The 26918-nt window shown below is 48.1% G+C and overlaps 1 protein-coding gene and 1 long non-coding RNA gene across 3 annotated transcripts; both read left to right on the top strand.

Moving 5' to 3' along the window:
- The first annotated feature begins 845 nt into the window (after positions 1-845).
- Positions 846-26595, top strand: LOC144737417 (lamprin 0.9-like). Of its 2 annotated transcripts, XM_078620097.1 has the most exons (7): positions 846-1107; positions 17110-17169; positions 20352-20423; positions 21987-22046; positions 23781-23855; positions 24908-24961; positions 25663-26595. In XM_078620097.1, exons 1-6 carry the CDS (start codon positions 1047-1049, stop codon positions 24946-24948), a joined length of 369 nt encoding a protein of 122 aa, XP_078476223.1. In that variant the 5' UTR covers positions 846-1046; the 3' UTR covers positions 24949-24961; positions 25663-26595. The 2 variants fall into 2 exon arrangements, 1 of the variants encoding a protein (XP_078476223.1); XR_013588975.1 differs by lacking the exons at positions 846-1107; positions 17110-17169; positions 21987-22046 and having other exon boundaries at positions 20357-20423.
- On the top strand, positions 2688-6534 carry LOC144737419 (uncharacterized). Its single transcript, XR_013588977.1, has 5 exons — positions 2688-2802; positions 3426-3485; positions 3705-3749; positions 4389-4430; positions 5136-6534. It is a non-coding gene; the product is annotated as an uncharacterized LOC144737419 (long non-coding RNA).
- Positions 26596-26918: the final 323 nt, after the last annotated feature.

Here is a 26918-nt window from a genome sequence, read left to right on the forward strand (position 1 = left end):
AGTCTGTTTTGGGGGTTAAATACCATGAATATAAATGTCGTTAACCCACCACCAGCCGACACAATAAGTAAACGGGGTTGTCACCAAAACGAAACATTAAGTTTCTACTTCAGCACTCACTGGTGTTGTAAATGTTGTGGATTCAGAGAAAATAGGACTGCGTGTCTTTGTTGTATGAATATACTTTACGTGTGCACATTTGGGAATATATGACAGTACTGTATATATGCGTTGGTGTGACTATGTGTATGTTTTAATTATTGAGGTGCACTATAAAAACGTTGCCACTGGGGAGACAAAGGCGGTCGGGAGTGTTGGCCACAAACTCCCTCGTGTACGGTGCGGGCCGACAAAAGCGCTCGCTAACAGCACTTGCCCCAACAGTATGTTAAGGCTATACGGGGGAGCTTTGTCTTATTAATGTACAAAGCTCATGCGAATATATATTTGCATGTATATATGTCTGTGCATGCTCTATGTGTCCGTGTGTATGTCAGAATTCATCTGAAGTTTGCATATTCTCCACCATGGTCACATGGATTTTTTCTCCGGGTCTTCTGTTTTTTGCATTTACCTGCTATACATTTCCACACAATGCCATCAGCCACTTCGTTGTGCTTTCATTTATGATGGCCAGGTTGCTTCTGAAAAATATCAATATTAGCAGTGGACCTTACCTGGTAATTTTTTTGTTTAGTTTTAGTTTAATATCGAGGCAAATGCGACACTTAGCGGTGTCGTGTGGAAATGTACTGAAACTCAAGTTTAAAAAAACCCAAAAATATTTAGAGATGCTTCAATGACTCAAATATTTTGACAGGAAATAGACAGGGTGGTTGCTTTTGGCGATTGCCAGCGCTACACTGGAGCTATTGAGGCTAGGCCTTGTCCTGGCTGGGACAAATCCAAGCCAGCCCCTGGTTGCTGCCTTTAAAAGCCGGGGCTCAAACCCCAGGCTCGTCAATCCGAAGTGAAGCTTCATCAGCCTCAACTCAAGCCCTTCTCTCTTGTCGTCGACAGCGAAAGCAGAAAACCCTAAAAGCAAAATGGCCGCCGCTATGCAAGCTCTTGTCGTCCTGGCCCTCCTTCACCTCGCCACTGCGTCACGTAAGTTGGATAGAATCTCTGTGTGTGCATCTTTGTCTATCTGAGGATCTCTGTGAGTGCGAGTCTGCGTCTGACTTTGTGTCAATGGATGTCTGCAAGTCTGTGTGGTGGCGTGGATTTTTATCCAAGTTCTCTAATTTTCCCCTCAACATTTCCACATCAGCCACTTTGTTCAGCTATCATTCGTGACCAGGTCGCTTCTGAAAAAGAGCGACATGGCTCAGTCGGCCTTATCTGGTAAAATAAAAAAAGATTAAGTCTGTGCATCTATTTGTGTGTCCGTGTGCACGTGTCTATGACTGTCTTTATATTTTTGTATCTGTGGTGCTGGCCATCCACCTGCTTGTGTGCCGTTACTTGCCTAAATAATTGCTACTCGTGAACGACACTTGCCCCATCAATTTGTTAAGGCTATAGGGGGAATCCTTGTGGGAGCATTGTGGTGTAGTGTTTAGCGCACTGTGCAATAAACCGGTGACCTGAGTTCGATTTCCGCTCGCAACGAATAACGGTGGCGAATATTTGAAATTGTCCTGGGCCTTTCTTTGACTCAGCATTAAAAATAAGTGTATGGGTCAGTGTATGAACATCACCAGTGAGTAGACAAAGGCGGCTGGCCGTTATGCCTTCTAACAGCACTTGCCCCAACATGCTATGAAGGCTATGAAGGGGATTGTTTTTTTTCTCTGTGTAAATTTGTGTTGCGTGCGTGTCTCTGGCTTGCCACAGCTGTCATTGGCAAGCAGACAGTGAGCACTGTGGGTGAGTGAGGTTCATTACAACTCAGCGCCACTACACTCACTCACTGAATCACAATGCGAAACGGTCTAAACAGTGCTGTTGCCAGTGCATTGTAAAAATGTGAATGAATGAAGTGCCCAATTAGTGCGGTTATGCTGGCTCGAACCTCCGATTAACACGGTTGGCTATGAAGGGTGCAAAAGATGTTGAACATAGTGACAGAGTCATATCATATATTATATTGCTCTAAGGCGATTTTAGATATCGTGTTGCATGGTCTAAAATCTAAATAGACAGGTGGGCGACGGGGCATGATGAGAAAGCCCAAATAAGTGACCTCCAATAAAAAAAAAATCCGTAACTTGCAAAAAATGGCGACATGTTAAAAAAACACACACACAACCCATATAAAGGAGGAACCCTTCAAATAAATGAAAGTATAGGCCAGCAGACAGCATAGTTCAGCAGGCGGCAGAATCTTAATGCTTCAAATGTGGCCACAGGCCAACACGCACACTCATATTCTCACGCGTACATAGTCGCTCACATCCTAACACTCACTCACATTTTCATGCACCCACTCACACATGCTCACAAACACTCACACATTCTTATATGCACTTAATACTAATTTGTGTACGCATTTTAATTTTTTTTTACTGTGTCTCCCTACCTCCCGATGTCTCTTCGTTAACCCGTGGACAACTTATAGTGGGTAAGTCGTTGGTCCATCTCACTCACATCAGTCTCACGAATAACCCTGTTCTATATACATCTATATGCAACACATAATAGAGCCTGAACCCACATTCTCCATTCTATTCCCTCTCGTTATTACAGGAGGCCTGGGCTATGGAGGCCTGGGCTATGGAGGTCTGGGCTATCGTGGTCTAGGCTATGGTGGTCTAGGCTATCACGGAGCACTCCTTGGAGGTGCCTACACGCACCATGCAGGTAAGACATAACCCCCCCCCCCCCCCCCATTATGCCAAACTCTCAACCTCATACCAAAAGAGTCGTGTTCAAATTAGCATTGGACATTCCATACTCCTATGGCAAGGGGTGAGTTGATCCACACGACAAACCACTGTTGATCTTCCCTACTAAGTATACTTGTTTTAGCCATCAACCATGATTTTAACTCTCAACATGAATTCTTGCAGTCACGAAAGTTTTAAGTCAAAACACAACACACGAACATATGTTGAACTTCCTTCGCATCGTACCTAGCCAACTGTGCTAATGGCAGGTGTGGAGGAAGGACAACTAAACACGAGAAGCAGTTCGCAAGAAATTAGTTTTCCATCTAGATGATGTAAACGTACCACAGCTCCAGTGGCTTCCTAATATCGGAAGAGCGTTGCAGATGGCCGCAGAAGCGCATCTGAGAGAGCCCCGCGATGATGCGGTGACGGTCTTTTTTCGATGGCCAGCCAAAAGTCGCTGCGAGTGTGTGTACGTTGGAACATCTATCACACCTTACGTTGCAAACCGTGCTAATTCGGACGTACTGGGCGAGGTTAAATGTTTAACCACCATTTAACTCTCCCTCCCTCCTGTGTGTGTGTTGTTTGCAGCCCTCGGCGGACTCGGCTACCCCCTAGGCATTGGTGCCGGTGTGGTGAACAGCAAAATCGGTGAGGGTTTCTCTTTCCCGCCGGCAAATTCCCGGCGCAAAAATGTTCCTTCGTTTATACAGCTACGGAGTGTTGTTTAGTGCGTGTTTTGATGACTGTTCTGGTTGACTGTTGGAGGCGTCATTTCCTCTCAACAAAGTCCACTGTGGTCAATATTATACTGTAACACGCGCGTGAATCTCCGTTAACCTTTGCCTGCGACGTGTGCCGTGTCTGCAGCTGCCCCTTTGGCGCCTTTTGTTGGTGCCATCTAGGTCGTCACCGGTAAGTGAAGCTCGCAAAGACACCAAAGACTCACGCAGAGACCCATAACACTTATCGAGACCCATACACGTACCCAGACATCCATACACTTAGAGAAACCCACAAACATATCCAGAGATCCTTAGACTTGACAAAATAATTGCCAATACATCCCGAAATTAGTATAACCTTCGCAATGAAAGTATTGAGACTTTTATTGGGAAAGTCTTGAGACTTTCATTGGGAAGTCTCAAGACTCTACCAATCCTGGGTGGAGATTCACATTTCTCTACAGAGTAGAGTGACACGTGGATTAGAGAACACATGCAGGTTATTATCCCCTCCCAACAACATCAACAACAGAGGGCCAACGCTCACAACAATGAGCAGAGCAACCAGATGAATAAAATGTGGGAAGTTAACACAGTGGGAAGCATATCTGCAAATCATCTCAGTCAGTTAGTGCATAGCAGCTCGGCTTGTAACCATGATCTGCCAGTAGCAAGTGATTTCCACACATCACCCGATGGCCTCCACTTGCACCTAGCCTGGCAAGAGCACCATTGTGACATCACTATCACTTTGGTGATGATTTGACAGCGGCTGTTATTGTTGTTGTGTAAATGTGCCATGTGTGTGTGTTTGTCTGTCCGTGTACAGTGACAGGAGAATTGCTGGATGATCGTTGCCTTGCCGCACCAGGTAACTATTATACTAGGCACGTTGCATTATACTAGGCACGAGTTGGCCTGTGCCTGTGCCTGCAGCATTAAATTCGTGCTGTCTTCTGCAAATATTTGACGAATTGCTTTCATTTTTTTAGATCAACAGGGAAGTTCGTGGTTGACGCATTCCTCCTCTGATGCGCAGTTACTTTTTTTCCCCGGGCCCCGCCCCTCTGGAGGCCCCGACCCTTCATCATTAGAACCCACCCATTCCCCCAAACACAGGGATGGACTTGTTGTTTTTTAAAGGAAATGCCAACTTAGTGTTTACCCGCTGCAGGAATTAGCAAACTCTGTGCTAAACCCGAGTCGATTTCAGTGAGACATTGTGAGAGGATAGTGATCGGGGTTGTGGAAGGAGGGGAGGAGATACGTATTATGTATATGTTGAACTTTTTTGGAAACATACGTAGCCAACCACGATTATCGGAAGTGCGGGGAAAGGTCAACGAACTGAACGCAAAAGCTGTTCTAAAGAAATTAGTTGTCAATCTAGATGATTTAAAAGTGTATAGCTCCAGTGGTAGAGGGTCCTTAAAGGGTTCTTAGAGACACAGGTTTGGTCAAATCTTTTTGTGGGCTTAACTCACAAATGGATGATTGATAATGCTGGCCCAGAAAGGCTGACTACGTTTGCTAAGTGCAAGTTAACGATCTGTGATGCGTGCTCATCCGTGCCCAGCCCTGTGTCCTGTCTGCAGTCACTTCAACCAGAAGTGGTGCCTGCGGAAGTGACTCAAGACTCCGGTGAAGAAGTGACTTGACCAATGTTATGGACAGCCGTCGCCAACCACCACCCACCAAAGGGGCATAGGTTCACCACCTACTCCCCTCCCATACCTGCCCATTCATACCGACTGACCCACCCATCCTACCCAAGTCCTTGACTCTCACACAAATTCTTGTCATCGGCGCGATGGTATCTTTTCGCCGTTCATTAAGTTCCTGACTACCTAAACACATGCTAACTTCCTGAAAATTAAGCCCTTGAGTGTGTGACTGAGTATATGAGCGTGTGTCAGAGTGAGCAAATGAGTAGGCGGGTGTGCCAGCGTCTGTCCGTAACGTTTTTCTGAACTTCTCGGCATTAACACAAACAACGATGAATTAACACGACCTGTAAAAACGAAATATACCACGAATAGCCAAAATTTTAATATATATTTTAAAACGAACCATGGCATTAATCGTAAAAAAATCTAAATCTGGTGGCGAGGGGAGCACGCACACTGATTCTGATTCTTTAATCAAGGGGAGTGAATCAAACGGGCAGTTGAAATTACTCTGTGATAAAAGCTGTTAACGTTAACTAAAATATATGAAAATGTTAATAATAATGGGACTTAGGAATCGACTGTTCGACAGTAACCAACAAGAATTCAGCTGGATTGGAATGGTGGGTGCAACGCCGATGGGAGTTTGGTTCACAGATAAACATATATACACGAACAATATCTGGCGTCATTTTACGGCAAGTCGATACCATCATGGTGGAAAAACCTTAGCCCTAATTCACGATGTCACCACCGTTTAACACGGAGTCACCTTAGTGCAGCAGTTACACTCAGCTGTAAGCCCTGGCTTCCCAAATCCCCCTCCCCCGATCTCCATGTGTGCCCCCCTCTCGCACTCAGTATATGCCTATCGTTATTTAGTTCTCGTCAGTTCCAGAGTTTTGTTTTAATCGGTTGAAAAGTGACGATACCTGAAAATTCTCCCCCAAGAATTCGAAATTGTTGCGGGTCAAAGGTCTCGTCGACTTTGGCCCCAAAAACGTTTGATAGTAGTGGGTCGAAATTTGTGTGTCTGCTAACGCCAAGTGTCATTAACAGCTCCCGTGGTGAGTCAACTCACGATTACAATGTCATTGGCCGGGGACTCAATCGCACTGTAGATAACGGATGCTGTTATGTTGCGAGTGGTTTCACGATTGAATTACTTGGCCGATGAGATAGGACAGGTGTATGTGTGATAGTTTGTGAAAGGTTGTTAATTCCTGGATAGATCCGACGCGACTTGGGTGGATATGTTCTGTGCAACGTCTTTTTTCTGTTCTGGATTAAAATAAAAATCTGTACTCACTGCCCTTATGCGTGCTATTGCGACGTAAACAAACGACTGTGTGTGTGTGTGTGCGTGCGAACGCATGCGTGCAGTACATTGTCACTTGTCCAACTATCACGTGACCCAATAGTTAAGCAAAGCGACCAAAGTACAGAAATCGTACGTAGTCATGAAGCGTGCATTTCTCACCAGTTTATCTTCCAGTTCATTCACGTATAAAATAGATTAACGTGCCAGCCTCATGGTCACCCAGACCCTTAAGTGCAGTTAAGTTGTCACGGCTTGCATTGCAGATACAGACCCGCACAGCTTCAGCATAGCCGCACAGCACATTAGCTTCACAAACATTCTATAAAACTAAGCTTTTTTTACCAGGTGAGACCCACTGAGCTATATAGCTCTTTTTCAAAAGTGAACTGGCCAAAAGTGATAGATCAATGAAGTGGTTTTTCATCAAGTGGAAATTTATAGTCGAAGCCAAATAATCTAAAAGCATATTTCTAAATATGGAGGGAAAACCCAGAGGACCTGGAGAAAAATCCACGCAACCACGGGGAGAACATATAAACTTGAAATATACAGGCGTCGAAGTGGGGATCAAACCCAAGACTTCCTGTGTACCAGACGAGGTGGTTAACATCTCGCCACTGCGGCAAGATGCTGGGAGACCAGCTCTGAGGTTTCAGGCTGGCAGTCTGTAACTTGCTGACCCGCCCCTCCTGGACACCTGTGAAAAAGAGCTTCATTGCTGATCGGATTCCTCCAGTTTAAATAAAGATTCTGATTCTGATATTGGCATTCGAAATGTATTGCTACGGTAGGATACCGCATCTAAACTGAACCCAAAGAGTGACCAACATATCAAAAAAGGTTGAACATCGAAGACGACCTGATGATGCAGATAGCAATGAAAAGGAAATTGGCGCTATTTCGACACAAATGTAGGATGGACAACAGGAACATTAAAACTGTGTTTGGAAACATTTAATGAACCAGAAAGAGAGGAAGACCTAAGAGAGAATGGCTTGATGATGACCTTAGAGATGTGTGCCAGAAAGACGTGAATGACTTGACCATAGTGACCATATTGGGACAAGACATTTCGTCATTTGTTTCCAAATGACGAAACGTGCAGTGGATACCTTCGATCTTCCCATGGATCATGATTCTTTCATATGGCAAGGAGGTGGGGGTGGAGCAACAGTTTGTATACATGATGTCATAGTTGAATGCTAAGGTCCTTCAATCACTCCAAGGCGGCAGGTAGCCATTACAGATTTCGGCAAATCAACACGACTACGGTGAGAACATGCAAACTACAAATGTAAAGGCATCAGGGTTGGGATCGAAGTCACGATCTCCTGTATACCAGGCGAGGTAGTTAACATCTCCTAGCCACCGTGGCGTCCTGCAACGGTGGCCAAAATACATAAGCCCACAAGTCACAAAACACCACCACTGCTAAATTTCCCAGTCGCTCCCACTGATCTAGCACTGAATACATATTCACAAACAGGGGCGGTTTCTTCATTAGGGCGATTGGGCGACGCACCACCAATGTCATTCAACCACAGAGTCACGCTAGCCGTCACTGTGCCTCTGGATATAGTCAAATCAGCGTCATGCTACGTTCTGTGGAGTACCGCCTCTTTTTGGGCGATTTTCCTCCAGCTGAGAATCGCCCCGAGTGGTCCCATAGACTTACATTCAAAGATGTTTTTTTTCGAACGGGGGCGCTGCAATGCATTCTCTATGGCTTCCGGGAGGGCTCGCCCTAACGTGCTTACGTCATCATACGTGCTTACGTCATCATACGTAAGCACGTTTCATCCAACAATATAATTTGTCGCCACCTAGTGGAATCTTTAATAAAAGAAACTTGAGTGGTTTGTTTTAATAGTGAGTATAGAAACAAACAAGATGTATTGTAAGAGTCACTTTATTTTTCATTAATATTAAAGAAGTGAAGTTGCCTTTACATGTGTAGGGCTGTTACGGGAGGGCTGTAAGTGCATACGATCCAATGGGTAACAAACACAGTGGGCGGAGTTACGGGAGTACACGGGGGGGGTGCCCGCAGCGACGTCCGCATCAGGCAGCCTGGGGGGTTGTGATCCTGATGGGGGGTATAAAGGGGGAGGACAAAGAGAGCTCGGGGCTCAGTCTGGGAACGAAGGAGGAAGAGTGAAGATCCTCTAGCTAGAGCCCTGGACTCCCCTCGACGCCGCCCTTGTCAGGGCTGCAGAGGAGCGAGCCAGAGGCGTGGTTCCGTGAACCAGGGTTAGACCCTGGGACTCCGGAGACCGTAGCCCGACTCACCAGTGTCGGGCCAGTTAGCCTCCCCTAGCTCGTTAGAGGAGGACTTGGGGATAGGTGAGATTAGCTAGGGGGTATCCCCAGTTATCCGGGTGAGGGGGCCGCTACCCCCTCTAGTGTTGTCCTGTACCGATAAGCTGAAATAAATATACGTGTGCCTCAACCTGGGTGTCCAGCGTCTTCACCGGTACTTCATCTGGTGTCAGAAGTACTACGGACATGGAAACACGTCAGACAGCTCGAGCCAGAGTACCGGAGGAGGACACTGCTGAAGTCGTTGAGCCCGAGGCGGCTCACCAAGACATGGCGCAGCCGGGGGCCGACGCGTTCCTACCGGGGCATCGGCATGAAGAGGGGCCGCAGCCAGACGCGCTACGGCTGGCTCACGAGAGACTGGCGGAGCTACTGTACGCCGCTGCCGCCACGCTGGAAAACATCACGCGGCTGGGGGCTGGTGGTCCACCACGGGGCGAGGGGAGTCGTCAACCTGAGCGCCTTCCCGCCATTTCTGAAAACTCAAACTTTGAATTTCCCGCCATCGTCACGGCAGCTGCGGAGGGCGTGGCCGGGCTCAACCTTGGGTCCGACACCGCTCTCGCTGGGACAGCTGCGTCATCTCCAGCGGAGGGAGCGTCATCACATCCGCGACAGGCGATTCCATCTGCCATTCGCGCCGACGCACAGCCGAGTCCCGGGGATAGCAGCCTACAGACGTCCAAGGCGAACGCTGCGCTACAACAACGGCTGCCTCCGCTGAAAGAATTTGTTGGTGCAGAGGGCGACTGGGGCGGCTTCCAGCGACGCTTCATCGCCCACCAAGAAATGGCAAGGTGGTCCGACGATGAAGCCCTCTGCGCGCTGCCGGCGCTCCTCGACGCAGACGCGCTCGCCGCCCTCACATCGGCGCCGAAAGAGAAGCGGTCTACTCTGCCGAAGGCACTACAGCTGCTGGCCGGGGTCTATGGACCTTCAGCGGAATGCAGAGAGCGGTTCTACGAGCGCAAGCGGGGTGAGAAGGAGTCGCCCCTGGCATACAGGACGAGCCTCCTAGCGCTGGCTAAGACGGCTTTTCCCCGTATGGACGACGATGGCGTGGACGCGATGGTCACGGAGAAAATACTCCTCCTGGCAGACGACCTGGACATCGCTGTCGTCGCACAGGAGGACGCCGAGATGACCTCTCTTCAGGCGGCGCGCCTCCTTCACGCCAACCTTCTGTCCCTGCGGCGGAAAGCCAGCAGGGCATCGGCAGGGCGTGCGGTGGCTGCAGCCACCCTTCCGACGGAGGAGCTCTTCGCCGTCGACCATCGACGGCAACAGGCGCAAGAAGTACGGTCGGCCCGGGACGGGTCAAGCCGTTTCAACCGCCCGTCGTCTCCACCGGGGCTCCCGCGGTGTTTCAACTGCGGCGTCCGGGGCCACGTCGCCTCGGGGTGCCGCTCTCCTCGACAGCGCGGGACGACGGCTCGACGGGACGCCGGGCCTCCTCCTCCCAAGCTCCAGCAACATGACCCGGTGTACCGGGAATGACGGGCTCACGCCCTGGAACCCCCACAGGTGATGCCGACAGTCGCGCGACTTCAATCGCGACCTCACCTCGAATGGGACAGCCGCCACCGGATGGTCCGCCGTCCGGGGTTGCCCCGTGTGACGGGCCTGCGGCAAGGACGCGCGCTAAAATGCGCAGACTCTTATAATATACAGCAGGAAGAAAAAGAAAAAAAAAAAAAACTTTTCTTATTTATTTTCCTTCACGTGTCATGGTTACTGTATGCTGCGTCGGTGGTGTGCTCCTTGCACACTGAGTGTGTTGTGTTGTGTGGGCGCGGTGTGTGTGTTGTGGGTGCGTTGTGTGTCGTGGGTGTGCTGTGTGTGATGGGGGAGTTCCTGGCTAGTTGTACATACGTGCTTACGGATTTCGTATTTATGCGGGGGGGGGGGTGCGTCGGACATTCCCTTCGGGGGTATGGTTGTTGTTCTTGTTGTTGTTCTGCTATTTGCATTTTGTTGAAAAAATGAGGCACACACGGGGTCGAGGGGTAATTGTTCCTTTATTTGGAATTGTTGCAGCCGGGACGGCTGCGAGCTGTAATGGGGGGGGTGATGTAGGGCTGTTACGGGAGGGCTGTAAGTGCATACGATCCAATGGGTAACAAACACAGTGGGCGGAGTTACGGGAGTACACGGGGGGGGTGCCCGCAGCGACGTCCGCATCAGGCAGCCTGGGGGGTTGTGATCCTGATGGGGGGTATAAAGGGGGAGGACAAAGAGAGCTCGGGGCTCAGTCTGGGAACGAAGGAGGAAGAGTGAAGATCCTCTAGCTAGAGCCCTGGACTCCCCTCGACGCCGCCCTTGTCAGGGCTGCAGAGGAGCGAGCCAGAGGCGTGGTTCCGTGAACCAGGGTTAGACCCTGGGACTCCGGAGACCGTAGCCCGACTCACCAGTGTCGGGCCAGTTAGCCTCCCCTAGCTCGTTAGAGGAGGACTTGGGGATAGGTGAGATTAGCTAGGGGGTATCCCCAGTTATCCGGGTGAGGGGGCCGCTACCCCCTCTAGTGTTGTCCTGTACCGATAAGCTGAAATAAATATACGTGTGCCTCAACCTGGGTGTCCAGCGTCTTCACCGGTACTTCACATGCTTAAGCTGTTAATTTATCCATTGCATGGGTGGACCTTATCCTTATCAATCATCCAGACATTTGCCCCCCCTGAGAGATTTTGCAGGAGCCGCCACTGTTCACAAATGTATCTAAGAAGTAGTTTTACCCTGAATTTACTTTCAAAAATCACTGTGACTGCAGCAAGATGCAGTGCAAGACAGCTACTACTGGCCACCGATGGACTGATAAAAACCCCTGCCTTGTGCGGTTTAACATTCAGGCTAAATAATAAAGTTAGTTTTAGTGGGGGGGGGGGGGGTAGATTGCGTAAATTTGTCGTTCACCCACCACCAAACGACAGAGCCAATTGGTAAGGGTTGTCACGTGACCAAAACGTGCTAATTTGTTACTACTTCACACACAAAGACAACGATAACCCGTATAGCCTTGACAGACCGTTGGGGAAAGTGATGTTAGCGAGTAGCACCTATGAAGGCAAACGCACGCACGCACGCACACGTTTACACCCACATACAAAACAAAGACCCCCCTCCCCTATACAGAGGCGGAGCCAGGATTTTCAGGAAGGGGGGGCAATCCCTCCAGCAATGAAAAATGATAGGAATTGTTCGTAAGTAAGGACTTGTCCCTTGCTTTTTATTCGATGCGTGTGCGGCGATGGTGCATTGCCTGAAAGTATGCGAAATGCCGATGTATCTCCATATATATAAAAGGCAAAGTTGTGGTTATGTGTATCTGTTCAAAATGTTTAGCGTACTTCCTGACGTGCAACAAACTTGAAATTTGCTATGTGGGTACTTTCCAGACTGTACACCATGCAACAATTATAAAAATACACTTTTTTTGGAGGGGGGGCTCAATAATGCATATATTTTTTGCACAAGTGAGCTGTGACGTCAAATCTGTCACGTGACCCGCGCATGTGGAAGCGTAACGCATTGTAGTGTAGCGGTTAGCGCGCTGCGCTACGAACCCGGCGACCCTCGTTCGATTCCCGCTCACGGCCACCGGTGACGATTATTTCAACCGGTCCTTGGCCTCCCCTTGGTCGACTCAGCCTCAAAACGAGTAACTGCTGTGGTGTGTGAACATCGCTACTGGGGAGACAAAGGCGGCCGGGCGTGGTGAATCCAAGTCCCGGGCGAAGCCGGGTAGTAAGGCTAGTTACTAATAAACCCCAATGATCCGATCGAAATTATGGATTTCGATCGGATCATTGGGGGGGGGGGGGGGGGGGCACGTGCCACCCCCCCTCCCCCACTGGCTCCGCCACTGCCCCTATAGCCTGAACAGACTGTTGGGTGCTGTGAGAGCGAGCAACTTTGAAGGCTGCCACAGCACACGAAGGATTGGGTGGCCAATATCACACCTGGCTACATTTGTTTCCCCATTGGCAAAGTTTACCCATCGCACCAGATACTCACTTGAGGGAAATAATAAAATAATTAAAATAAAACATAATAAAATCATTCTCACGACGTTTCGGCCACAACGCAAGCAGCCGTCTTCAGGTGAAGAACAGGTCTGTCGGAAAGACAGCGTCTGTCTTTCTGACAGACCTGTTCTTCACCTGTCTTTCCGACAGACCTGTTCTTCACCTGAGGACGGCTGCTTGCGTTGTGGCCGAAACGTCGTGAGAATTATTTTATTATGTTTCATTTTTATTATTTCCCTTCTACGTGACTTTACCGAAAGAACCAAGAAGATGAATCCCTGCAGTCACGAAAGCTTTAAATCGAAACTCATTTGAGGCTGAGTCTTTTTTCTAGGAAAGGTCCAAGATCGATTGAGATAATCGTCGCTGGTATTGGCCGTGAGCGAGAATCGAACTGGGTTCGCCAGGCGAGGTAGTTAATATCTCACCACCGTCACGCCCATATCGATATCTATTGATACAGAAAATGTGACTGCGTATCTTTGTCTTGTGTGAATATACGCAACGTGGGTATAAACGCAAATATATGAGAGTACTGTTACACAGAGGTCGCAAACGGGTTTTGATTCCTTACCCGTACCCGTGCCCGGCCGCACCAGGGTCGCAAATGGGTACCCGTACCTGGCCGGGTACGGGTATCCATTCCCTACCCGTACCCTACCCGAAATGAGTGACAAACGGTGACTCACCAGTGACTCACGGCCTACCCGTACCCGTACCCGGCCGCACCAGGGTCGCAAACGGGTACCCGTACCCGGCCGGGTAGCCGGGTATCGGGTAGGGTATCGGGTACCCGGTTGCGACCTCTGGTACTGTATATGCGCCGCGTGTGCAGGCAGCGTCTCCCCGCTCCCGCTCTGTCTCCGTTTCATTTCTTGCCCCTCTTCCTGGCCCCCTCCATCACATTCCATTAAGTTAGGTTTTTTTTTGTTCATTACTTTTGAATTTTCTTTTGCTTCCGCGGCAGCGGCGGCGGCCCCTGATGTTGGCCGCCTGCCGCTCTCGTCAGCCTGCCCATTGAAGCCATTGGTCTCCATAATACGTCTTAGATACATTTGTGAATGTATTCAGTGCTAGATCAGTGGGAGCGACTGGGGAATTATTTAGCAGTGGTAGTGTTTTGTGACGTGTTGGCTTGTCTTTTGGCCACCGTTGCAGGAAGCCACGGTGGCTAGGAGATGTTAACTTCCTCGCCTGGTATACAGGAGGTCGTGACTTCGATCCCAACCCTGGTGCCTTTACATTTGGAGTTTGCGTGTGGATTTTCCTCCTGAGACCTCCGGTTTTTCACTCCACATTTAGAATCAGCATCCACGCGTTTAGAGTAATTGGCTGCTGCTATAAATTTCCACATGATAAGCCACTTCATTAGCATGTCATATGTATTTTTCGATTTAAAGCTTTCGTGACTGCAGGGATTGATCTTCTTGGTTCTTTCGGTAAAGTCACGTAGAAGGGAAATAATAAAATAATAATAATAAAACATAATAAAACAAATCTCACGACGTTTCGACTGCAACACAAACAATCATCATCAGGTGTGAAATCCACAGCAAGAAATTTTGAAAAAAAATAAAAGAATTTTTTAGTTTAGTATGTCAAAATAAAAGCATATATATGTACTAGATTGTTGGGGGGCGCCCCCCAACAACATAGGATTAACGCGGCACGGATTGCTTGTTTCCCCCAAAAACCCAAGCACCACTAAAACCCGAAGAAAATACAAAAACCCTCCGAAAAACAAAATAACTCATTAAAAAGGTCAAAAACCACTAAAAGCCGACAACCCCCACAAAAAACCCAAAAACCACTCTAAACTAAAAAACAGTAATACCCGATTTATTTCTCCCCCATTAACGTCGTTTTTCAATTAAGTCGTTTCTTTATGAATACCGCTGCCTGATTTGCGTCGCCTCAATTCCACACTTACATCGCTGACAGCACCGTCCGTCCTTTCTTCTTATCCGTCGCCTCTCAGTCTTCGCCTCCACCCAGGGGGCAACTATGGAGGGGTGGGTTATGGGGCAGCCTTGTGCGACGCATAGTGGGCCCAGTCGGCCACAAGGGGGCCCCGAATTAAAAGATAAACAAGTAATAAAATTTGAAGAGAAAGTATTCGACAAAAAATAGACACCAACAACCGTGAATGCCAAAAAAAACATCGATCCAAATTAAAAAATAACATTTCCGAAAAATGCACGGCACAAAATATAGTAGCACTGCTGGTGGTTGTCACTGAACACCGGGCTTTCTTTTGTTAATTGACATGCGTATGAAAGTAAAGACACGCGGTAACTTAATTGTGAGTAGTATTGTACCATTAAATCTCATGAATACTGTCACTGTGAGACTGTCTTCCTCTATACATCTTATAGCCTAACATATTATTACATACGGGGTTGAAAACATCCGAAGCGATTTCAGTAAAAGTGAGTCTGGAGAAAGGAGGCAGGGCCCACAGTCGTATCTTGCATAGCCCCCCCTCCCCCCCCACTTTGACAATAGGTCGCTGCGCGCCTGCTTGCACCTACTACCCTGTCAATGAGCCTTGTGTTGCCTCCGAAACGTCGTGATTTTTTTTAATTTTATTTTACTTTTATTAATTTAATTTTTTTACCTACGTGACTTTACCGAAAAAACCTAAGAATATGAATACTTGCAGTCACGAAAGCTTCAAATCTAGAATCGGAAGTGATGTTAACTACCTCGCCTGGTGTACAAGAAGTCATGGGTTTGATCGCAATCCTGACTCCTGAATACTTTGAGTTTGCATGTTTTCTCTGTGGTCGCGTGTATTTTTTTCCGGGTCCTCCGGTTTTTCCATCCACATTTAGAAGCAACATCACGGCCTTTAAGAGCATTTGGCTGCTCAACGTGATGACAAGCCACCACTTCGTTCAGCTACCACTTGTGCTGGCCAGGTCGCTTCTGAAAAATGAGCCACACTAGCTCAGTAGAGGGACTTACTAGGTCAAATAAAAGAAAACATACGTTTAGTTTTCGTTTAATATCGAGGCAAATGCGACATTTAGCGGCGTAGAGTGGAAATGTCCAGACGCTCAATCAAAAAACGTAGCCCAAAAACATTTAGAGAGGCTTCAACACCTCTCTGTTGGCCGTGTTTACCCTCCCAGTGTTCAAACGAGGCCACCCCGTTCCCTATACGCGTTGAGGAAAAAAAAAGACATGGGGCCCCATTCAGACGCCACACGTTGACATTTCATTTTGCCCAGCCTTTGGCAAAACAGGAACTGAATGGAGGTCCTGTTTCTGTTTGGGAACATCTCTCAAAGAGGATGCCTCTTGTTCAGCCAGTAGCAAGGGTGCTTCAGGCCACCCTCCATGTTTGCTATGATATTATTATTTAGCATGAAGCTGTTCACAAAATGTTGGCTTTTTCACATTTTAATTTCAGAATGAATCAAGCAGTACCCTTATTTAGTTGAGCGTCTCCTTGTTCAACGTTTAATTAAAAAATTGTGCTATTTACGTTAGCAGGGTGGGAGGAGGACAGAGAGAGAGAATGTTACAGCTCCCGTATTTTGACAGGAAATAGACGGGTTGGCGTTTGCTTTGCTTTTGGCCGCTGCCAGCGCGACACTGAACCTATTGAGGCTGGGCCCTGTTGCTGGCTGGGTCAGAGCCAGGCCCAGCCCCTGGATGCTGCATTTAAAGCCGGGGCTCAAACTCCCAGGCTCGTCACTCCGAACTGAAGCTTCATCAGCCTCAACTCAAGCCACTCTCTTTCTTGTCGTTGACAGCGAAAGCAAAAAAAAACCCTAAAAAAAAATGGCCACCACCACTATGCAAGCTCTGCTCGTCCTCGCCCTCCTTCACCTCGCCACCGCCACTCGTAAGTTGGACGGGATCTCTGTGTGAGTGTGTCGATCTGGCTGTCGCCTGATGAAGCTAGTTGTAATTACTGGCGAAACGTAGTACTCAGATTGTAAATGTTGTGGCTTGGCTCTCCAACGGTGGCGAATATTTGAACCGGTCCTGGGCCTTTCTTTAACCGGGCCTTATGAATGCGCATATGGTGCAGTGTACAAACATCACCGGTGGGGAGACGAAGGCGGCTGCGCGTTGTGCCGGCCTTCACAGGTGCTGCTACTTGCTAACAGCACTTGCCCTAACATGCTATGTAGGCTATGAAGGGGATTGATTGATTTTGTCTCAGTGTGTCTGTTTGTGTTGCACACGTGTCACTCTGCCATACTGCAGCTGTCATTGGCAAGCAGAAAGTGAGCACTTTCAATACCGGATTTCTGGGACACCCTCTGGGTGAGTGAGGTTCATTACACTCACCACCACCACATTCAACTCACTCACCACCGCACACTCACTTAAATTGCATTTAGTGAGTTAAAAATCACAATTGTTGACATTCAAAACGGTGTTATTGGCTCGTGTTGTCTCTGGGTCAACACGTGGGCTCACTGGGCCATGTACTAGATATGTCGACCACCCTTCTGCGTTCTTGCACAATGTTCGGTGGGGGATGGATTCCCCCCCCACACACACATCTACGCCTTTATATAAGGAACGAAACAGTAAGACTTCTCCACAAATCTGGCTGTCGCCTGATGAAGCTCGTTGTAATTACTGGCGAAACGTCGAACTTAGTTTGTAAATGTTGTGGCTTGGCTCTGCAACACACCGGTGTGCTGTACTAGTGACGAATTGGAATGTTCTGTTTACATGACAATCCTTACTAGTTGGCTGTGTCGGGTGGTGGCGGGTTTTAACGACGCATTTATATATTTACGCGATCTAACCCAAAAAACCTCTATTATGAATTGCATTATTATATTAATATTAAATAAGTTTGTCGGTTGTTATTTTGATATTGTTGTTATAAACAAATCTCGTGGTGGTGGGTTGTCAAGGGGGGACCCTAACTCATAGCTTTGGCCACCGGGGGCAAGGCACCCCCTGCTTGCCCCCCCCCCCCACCCTGCTAGGCTATGCCACTTGTTCATGGGTCAGTATGAAATTAAATCTGCGAGTTCCCACCCTCTGTACTATGTACAAATGCGGCGGCTTCCAAACCTGTAAAAAAACAAAAAGCCAAATAGTACTCGTGAGAGCCAATTGTACACAGCCGTAGACTCTCGATTATCCGCACTATTGACGAGAAAGGTGGCCGTGGATAATTTAAGATTTGCGGATAATAAAAATATATAACCATTTCCCGCGGATCTCTATGCCAAAAACCACGAATATAGCGGTATAAATGACATTGAAGTTTAGAACATTTAATGTTAATGAAAACACGTGTATAGTTATTTCCGTTTCTCTGCCACAGCACACAGTTGCATAAATTAAAACTCACAAAATAAATGGTCTGACAAATCACTCAAAATTAACCACATCTGACGATTTTGATTGGTACTTTTTCCATTTTAGAACGAACACTAACGATCGACCGATCAATGATCCGCGTGTTCAGTGATAATACAACTTTGCTGCTCCCGCCCAGCAGAAGACTCGGCCCACTAATTGGATGATAACAGTGCCCCAGCCAATTAACATCAATCAAACTCCACCTCACTGCTGTAAAGATATTTAAATTACTGCACTGTAGAAGAGGCGATCGAGTAGATTTCGGATTAACCAGAGCAACATATTTGTTTGGTTTAAGCACGCGACTTGTAATACACATTTACAAGAATAACACTATGTTAACAGTTTTTTTTACATTAGTAATTTGGACTTATGGGAACCAATCCACGATTTGTTCATTTCTGTCAAATCCTCAGATGCACGGTTAATCCGCAAATCGGATAAACCTCACGCGGATAATCGAGAGTCTAATGCATTAATAAGCACGTATGTGTATATATATGTTGACAGCTTTCGGCACAGCACGGGAGACATTCATTATTCTTTGCTACTCCTGTGATGGCACGTTCTATGTTATGCCCCTTCGATAAGAGCCGCCATGTGGTGGACTAAAAGAGCCGCATGTAGCTCGGGAGAGACGCCCAGTTGGCTACCGCTGTACGAATGTATTGCTTCAATAATTCTCCTCCCTACTCCACTGTCTGACGTCTGTCTTTCCCTCTCCCCCTACAACTCACACACACACACGTGCGCACATGCACGCACTCATATACTCACGCATATGTACACTTACTCGCATTCTCACTCACGCACTCACATTCCTTATCAATGTGTCTCCCTACCTCCCTGTGTCTCTTCAATAACTCGTGGACATCTTATAGTGGGTAAGTCATTGGCGCATCTCACTCACATCGGTATGACCAATCAAGTGTCCAGTGCTCACCTAGATGCCTTGGCTTCCGGTTTCTGAACAAATACATTATAACGTCACACTCATTGCGTACAAAGTGCTTGCCACCAAGTGAACCACGATACCTCGCTGCGGATTTAGTCAAGTAGCAAAAAACATAATTCCGCGAACTCTCATAATTCTTACAGCAGCAGCGGCTTTTGGCTAACCATCAAACAAAGATAGTGGTCACCCAATCACTACGCGGCACTTTCAGATGCGCTTCTGCATCCATTTGGAACGCTTTTCCAATATTAGGAAGCCACTGGGGCTGTGCACTTTTAAATAATCATATAGATTGCCAAACAAATTTCTTAGAACTGTTTGTTGTGTTTAGTTTATTGTCCTTCCCCCGCACCTCCGATGAGCTACAGTTGGCTACGTACGGTGCGAAAGAAGTTCAACATGCGTACACGAATCATCCTGTTATACATAAATAAATGCATATGTAAAGGAGAGCCGACACAAGATTGCAGGGGTTTCGCCTTTTAATCCTTTTCTCCCATCCACACCTGTCCCCAGCCGTCCCAATCTCGTTCCCGCCAAAGGCCCCCTCTTCCCGCCCGTTCTCTCCTTATATCTCCTCGATCACCCTCCCACTAACCCACCTATTGGTGGGAATCCTTCCCCTGACACCCCTACACATACACTCAGTTGTTGCCGGCCGCTAACACTGTTGCTGTGATGTGAGCAGTGCTATTGGGGGGGCAGGCTGACGATAATCACCTGTTATGTCTATGTGACCCTTTTTGCCGGTATCAAAATGACAAAAAAAGAATCGGCTTTACTCTTTTCCGACAATAATGCAGGTGGTGTTAGGCTGTTCAAATACCGGATAGACACCTGTTTGAAGGCGTCAAGCAGTTCGTCATTGACTGCTGAAAAGCGGCATTATGTTCGGTGCGCGTTTTAGGTTGTGTAAAAAGTGTTGGCTCACGGAAGAACCCGCTTTGGCTATGTAAGCTGCGAAAGAAGTTCAGCGTACACACAACAACGCGTCGCAGTGTGAGCACCACGCTTGCAGCGATGACTTGCCGAGCACTTAAAACGGGCCACCGCAACAAGGCCTACGTGGGGGGGGAGAACCCCATCCAGCAGCGGATTGAACCTGACACCTGACACCGCACACTCTCTATTCTATCTCCCCCTGTCTTTTTACTCCCTCTTATAGGCGGTCTGGGCTATGGTGGTCTAGGCTACTATCCCGGAGCGGCCATTGCAGGGGCCTACAAGCACCATGCAGGTAAGAGATCCTTCCCCTTCCACTAAGCAAAAGACAAATTTACTTTATGGCAGGACCCTGGGGCAGAGGTCGCAATCGGGTACCCGATAGCCGTACCCTACCCAATACCCGGCTACCCGGCCGGGTACGGGTACCCGTTTGTGACCCTGGTGCGGCCGGGTACGGGTACGGGTAGGCCGTGACTCACTGGTGAGTCACCGTTTGTCACTCATTTCCCAACGTCTTGACTCTTCTCACAATTTAAATTCCTAGAATCAACCCACCCGCGCCTGCAACATGGCTTCATCCCAGAGGTCACAATCGGGTACTCGTACCCGTACCCTACCCGATACCCGGCCGGGTACGGGTAGCTGGGTATCGTGTAGGGTACGGGTACCCGTTTGCGACCCTGGTGCGGCCGGGTACGGGTAAGGAATCAAAACCCGTTTGCGTCCTCTGCCCTGGGGTCCTGGAAGAAACGGAAGTAAAATGCGTTATTTATTTATTTATTTATTTTTGGGCGACTCCGTCCCACATAAAAGGCGCGACCTGCCTGGCATGGATCATTCTGTTGTCGTGTCCAAGCGCAGCAGCGAGGACGAATGCGCAGAAGAAACAAAACTTTGAAACTTTGATTAGCGCATCGTGTAGAGCTCGTCGAGAGGAATAGATCGCCGTATCGTTCACCTTCGACAGACATAAAATGACATCGCAACACAGTTAATGCGAGAGCCTGGGGCTTATGGGACCCCGGGGTTCTGCCATAAAGTTCAAATATCCCCTCAGCTCTATGACGTAGTCCTCGCCCCATGCCACCCACCCCCGCACCTCTGATTAGCGTGGTTGACTACGTACGGTGCAAAAAAAGTTCAAAGTACACACACACGTACGTGCGAAACCACCGAGCTAGTTAGGTTAAGCTGCTTCCTAAAAGAACATTAGCGCCACGCCCACTCGACTGCCCACTGATGATAAGCCTCACTCATTTTACTTCCGGCTCCGACCACTGCTCAGGTAGATCCTCCCCTGCCCAGAAGAGGAGTTGATCATGAGGGGAATAATATTTTTTTAACCTTGGCCGAAAATCCACATTTCATGGGAACATAATCAATCGTTATGACTGTGCCAATCAAAGCAGAGCGGTTTGATAAGACCCATTAGCCCTTTGTCATTAACTATTAAATATTTGTTATTTTGCCAGGTAAGGGCCCCCTGAGCTATGTAGCAATTTTGTCAGAAGGAACCTGGCGATGACAAATGATAACCCTAACGAAGCGATTTATCACGCTGAAATGTATAACAGTCAAATCAACTCTAAGCGCATATTTCTAAACGTGGAGCGGGAAAAAAACGGCGGGAGGACCCAGAGAAAAATGCCACGTGATCACCCCGGGAAAAGCACAAACTCCAAATATACAACAGCAGGCATTGTCAGCGTCGGAATTGAACCCACAAACCCCCTGTATACCAGGCAAGGTAGTTATAACGTCTCCTAGTCACCGCATCAGATACATCCATCGACAATCTCATGTCGAACCTCCCCCCCCCTCTTTGCGCATTAAACACGGAACTGTCTTTCCCTAGCAGCTGGACTCGTCCACCCATACGGTGGGCTCGGATACTATGGGGCCCCCTACCACCACGGTGGGTATGGTGCATGTGCATGAGCTTGCATGTGCTCCCCCACCCACCCTACCCCTTTTTAAATGTTTTAATTCAACATTTAAATCCCCTACCACCACCCTACTGCCACGAAGACAGGCTAAAGAAAAATGCGAGTCGCTAGTAACAACAACATCAATTATAAGAATAGGGTGTTTTCCCCTTTTTTCTGGCAACAAAACTGAAACTTTTTTACGAGGAATCATGTCTGCATTAACCACAATACTTTTTTTTGACCACAATACTTGTGGTCAAAATCCAAGTACTGTGGTTAATGCAGACATGATTCCTTGTAAAAAGGTTTCAGTTTTGTTGCCAGAAAAAAGGGGAAAACACCCTATTCTTATATTTTGGTACTGGCAAAGGAGGTCTAATGATGAACAACAATTATTTCAAGTCAACGTTGAATTGGTTACAGTTGAAGTGTTGGTGGAGGGGAGAGGTTTAACAAAGTACTTAACGGCCATCTCCGATCATCATCGATATCATTACTTTCGCCAACCACTGCTGTTGTTTTATAATGGCACGTGACCGGTATTTTGTCCAAGGTTATAGCAACAGCAATGGGGCACGCACACGAATGATGATACCTCGCGTCGATGATGATTTGCATTGATTACAATAGTGATAATGATCTTGTCATTATCGCTATTACCCTGACCGGTAACAACACGGCTCGATCAGTAGCAATTGTAACGCGTCATTGCAGTGTTAGCTGTGAGAACCGCTAATGTTGTTGCCGGTTTGTATAAGTCACGAGACGAGCGGAAAGGCGGGCGCAAACCTGCAGCCAACGGTTGCCCATGCTCTGTGCTCCCGTGTTGGGGATGCTTGGCCAATTCCATTCACAAGTTTTTTTTTTTAAGAAAATAGAACCCGCAGGTGCGAACTGGTTAGCACAGCATTCTCCAACAAATGCCAACACTCTGTGGCACTATCCGTGTTGAGCCTGGACTTGAATTCATGGGGAACAGGGAAGTCAACAGCACGGATGACTGAACTAAAGGAAAGGAGTTCCAGACATTGCGGGCAGCAGGAGCATTATCGCAGAATGGGCGACTTCCCACCGAGTGACGGTTGACTTGCGGGCTTCGATTGCATGCCTTGGTTCATGGAGCCGGGAGTACATAGAGGGGACTAGAATGAAATAAGAGCGTAGAGGTAGGAGAGCGGGTGAAGGGCATAGAATGTTGATTACTGAAAGCAAACTAAACTCAAATAGGCCAATGGCATTTGCAACATGGCAGTGGAACTCTGGGTAACCTGTTGGTTACTTAAGGCAGAGGAGCCTTAAGTAGGCCAATAGCACTCTCAACATGCCAGTGGGACCCTGGGTAACCTGTTGGTTACTTAAGGCAGAGGAGCCTGAAGTAGGCTGATGGCACTCCCAACATGCCAGTGGAACCCTGGGTAACCTGTTGGTTATCTTCTTCTTGGTTCTTTCGGTAAAGTCACGTAGAAGGGAACCAAGAAGATGAATCCCTGCAGTCACGAAAGCTTTAAATCGAAATTTAACCTGTTGGTTACTTAAGGCAGAGGAGTCTGAAGTAGGCCGATGGCACTCCCAACAGGGTTGAAAGGACCAAAGGCCATTGGCATCTCGATTATCCAATGTAAACCCACGTGTGCGGGTGTCTGTGTGTGACTGTGTTGCGGGAGTGTGGGTAGATGAGGTGTTTTGACCTTTAACCTCCTCTCTGTGTGTGTTGTTTGTAGCCCTCGGCGGGTTCGGCTACCCCCTGGGCATCGGCGCCGGCGTCGTGGCTCCCCACGTGGTCAACAGCAAACTGGGTGAGGGCTTCTCTTTACCCTCGGCCAATGCCCGGTGCAAAAATCGTTCCCAGCGTCTATAGAGCTATGGAGTGTGCGTTTAGTGTGTTTTTACTTTCTTCTGTAACGCTTTGTGGAAAAATCGCGTTCTAATAAATAATACACGCATGAGATGACGATGCGTAACGCAGGGCCTGAAGAAAGACTGGAGGCACGTGTAGGGGAGCAGCAGTCTAGAAGCGTCCAGCAGCATCCCCAATGCCTTGCATGAAGATGCTACGCCGAGGTAGCAGCTGTATTACAAATCACAGTTCATTCCTACTCACGTGATTTAGTTCCGTTCCCTCGATCGCCTTATAATATATAATGTAGGGGTTAAAGCACATTCCATGGTAACGCGTGAGATTGTGCGTAATGCAGGGCCTGAACAAAGACTGGAGGCACGTGGGTAGCATCTAGAAGCCTCCCAATGCCTTGTGTGATGATGCTACGCCAAGGCAGCAGCCGTATTAGGATCGCTTACTTCTTCTCGCATGACGTAGTTCCAAATTTGGGACCCTTTTGCCATGATCAAATCATGAAAAAATAAGAATAGGTTTTTTCCCTTTCCGGCAAAGGGCGCGCGCGCATGGACAGTTAGGTTCCACTCCTTACATGTAGAATGACTTGGGAGACACGGACTGTAGAGGGTTTCTTTTGATTTATTTTCAATCTCTTCCCAGCGTCGACTCCATCTCACAGCTACGACTTTGAGGACATAACGACTCCTGACTATATAGCTGACTGACTATATTACCACTCGTTGCCGCTAGTCCACGCACTGTATCTACACATGGTTGGGGGCTAGCAGCTAAGTGGTGCGAGGCCAGTGACAGGTAAGCGGGGCCAGTCTCAGAGGTAGGCGGGGCCAGTGGCAGAGGTGAGTGGGGCCCGTAGCAGAGGTGGGGTGGGGGGGCTGGCTATTAAAAAATAGTGGGCGGTCTCTTGGCAGTGTGTCGTGGTGAATAATTGTTATACGCGCTTTGAGTGATTCGTTGTGTTATCTTCACCTTTGCCTGTGGTGGTGGGTGCAGGTGCCGTGTATGCAGGTGCCCCATTCGCGCCCGTTGTCTAGGTTGTTGTGGCCGGTAAGTGACGCTCGCAGAGACACCATAGGCTCGCGCAGATACCCATACACTAACCTAGAGACTCATAACACTTACCCAGAGACCCATACACCTTCCCAGAGACCCATACATTCACCCAGATACCCATACACCTACCCAGATACCCATACACCTACCCAGAGAACCATACACCTACCCCGATACCTATACACCTACTCAGAAACCCATACACCTATCCAGAGACCAATACGCCCACCCAGAGACCAATACACTGATCCAAGAGACCTATACAAAAAGCAGTGCTAAAACGATGACTTTTAAATTTAGATTTAAAGGTGCGTAGCTCCCAGTGGCTTCCTAAACTCGGAAGGAAGAGTTTCCCAAACGGCCGCAAAAGCACGTTTGAAAGCACGTGTGCGATGCGGTGACTATCTTTGTTCGACGGTTAGCCAAAAGTGTGGTGTATAGTGAAACGTATAATGTATTGTGCAAAGTATATAAAGGCACGTGATACGGTGACCGTCTTTGTTTGATGGCTAGCCAAAAGCCGTCGGCGCTGCGAGGATGTCCGGAGTTTGCGTGATGACGGTTTATGCCAGTTTAGTTTTCATGACGTTTCAGGTCCAATCTTCGCGTGGCCACGAATTGATCCTTAACGATGACAATGAATGATACTGATACCATTGAATGCAACCCACTAACGATCTGCGACGTATGCCCAGCCCTGCGTCCCCTTGTCTGCAGCCACTTCAGCAGGAAGTGCTACCTCCGGAAATGACTCAGGACTATGGTGAAGAAGCAACTAGATGAAGAACGTTACGGACGGCCGCCCGCCGCCAACCACCACCACCCTGAAGGGGTGTAGGTTCACCACATACTCCGCCTCCCACAGCTGCCCCGCTCCTGACCCGCTCGCCTGCTCGCCCACTCACTCACCCACTCCCTATCTTGTCAAGCGCTCCTAATTAGATCAACGTTTTCAAATCCACGAGCCCCGTCGCCTTTGCAAAGTCACAGCTCAGCCTCAGGAATCGACCAATTCCTGCCGGAGCATTGAATTGTTATGTTCGCGATCTAATGGCGATGAGATTATAGCTTGCGCCAGGCTAGGTGCACTCTGGAGGCCACGGTGCGTCACGATGCATCATGCACCACACACATACATGCATATGCGCGTGTGTGAGTCTGTGTGTACGTGTCGCCAAATATAATTCAAGTTACTCACCTTTGCAATCAAGCGCATTGCAAAGTGTAAGTTCACCCACCTAAATCCATCCAGTCTAACTACCCAAGCATTGACTATGAAATTCTCATCGTCGGCAAGATGGTATCATTCCGCCATTCGTGAAATTCCTAACCCCCCACCCCCTCCATCATCGCACGCCAACTTCCTGCAAAAGACGCGAATCAGACCCTTGAGTGCGCGAGTGTGAGTGCGTGCGTGAATGAGTGAGCAATTGCGCGAGTGTGTGAATGAGTGAGTGAGCGAGCTTAAAGTTTGTCTTCGAACTTCTTTGCATTTAAGAAAAAAAAACAACGATGGCTTCACGTGACCGGGGAGAAGAAGAAGAAGGAAACTAACAAATCAGTATGAATGAAAAAATATATATAATTAAGATATTTTAAAAGATCCCTGGCTTTAATCGAAACAAAAACCTGGTGCTGGTGGGAGGGCGGGTGGTGGGAGGGAGGGTTTCTGTGATCGGTTGGCTAAGAATATGACTCCGTGATGAACGCTGTGTGATGCGTTAATGAAACAGCAAATCGTAACGGTGCTTTGGGGATCGACTGTCAGTAACCAACTGTGGTGGCCGGGCTGATTCCAATAGTCAGGTGGGATTGTAACATACGTACGTGTATGTGTGTATGTTGAACTTCTTTCGCACCGTACGTAGCCAAGCACGCTAATCAGAAGGTGCAGGCGGGTGGAAGGACAACTAAACTAAACTCGACGCAAAAACAAACTTAAGAAACCGAT

This window comes from Lampetra planeri, chromosome 69 (genome assembly GCF_965212315.1).
Source record: "Lampetra planeri chromosome 69, kcLamPlan1.2.h2, whole genome shotgun sequence".
NCBI classification, from domain to species: domain Eukaryota; kingdom Metazoa; phylum Chordata; class Hyperoartia; order Petromyzontiformes; family Petromyzontidae; genus Lampetra; species Lampetra planeri.

Excerpts from the sequence above, each read along its gene's own strand:
- LOC144737417 (XM_078620097.1), top strand. The coding sequence starts at position 1,047 with ATGGCCGCCGCTATGCAAGCTCTTGTCGTCCTGGCCCTCCTTCACCTC. Across the intron at positions 20,424-21,986 it reads GGCCTACAAGCACCATGCAG|CAGCTGGACTCGTCCACCCA; the intron begins GTAAGAGATCCT and ends GTCTTTCCCTAG. Across the intron at positions 22,047-23,780 it reads TGGGGCCCCCTACCACCACG|CCCTCGGCGGGTTCGGCTAC; the intron begins GTGGGTATGGTG and ends TGTTGTTTGTAG.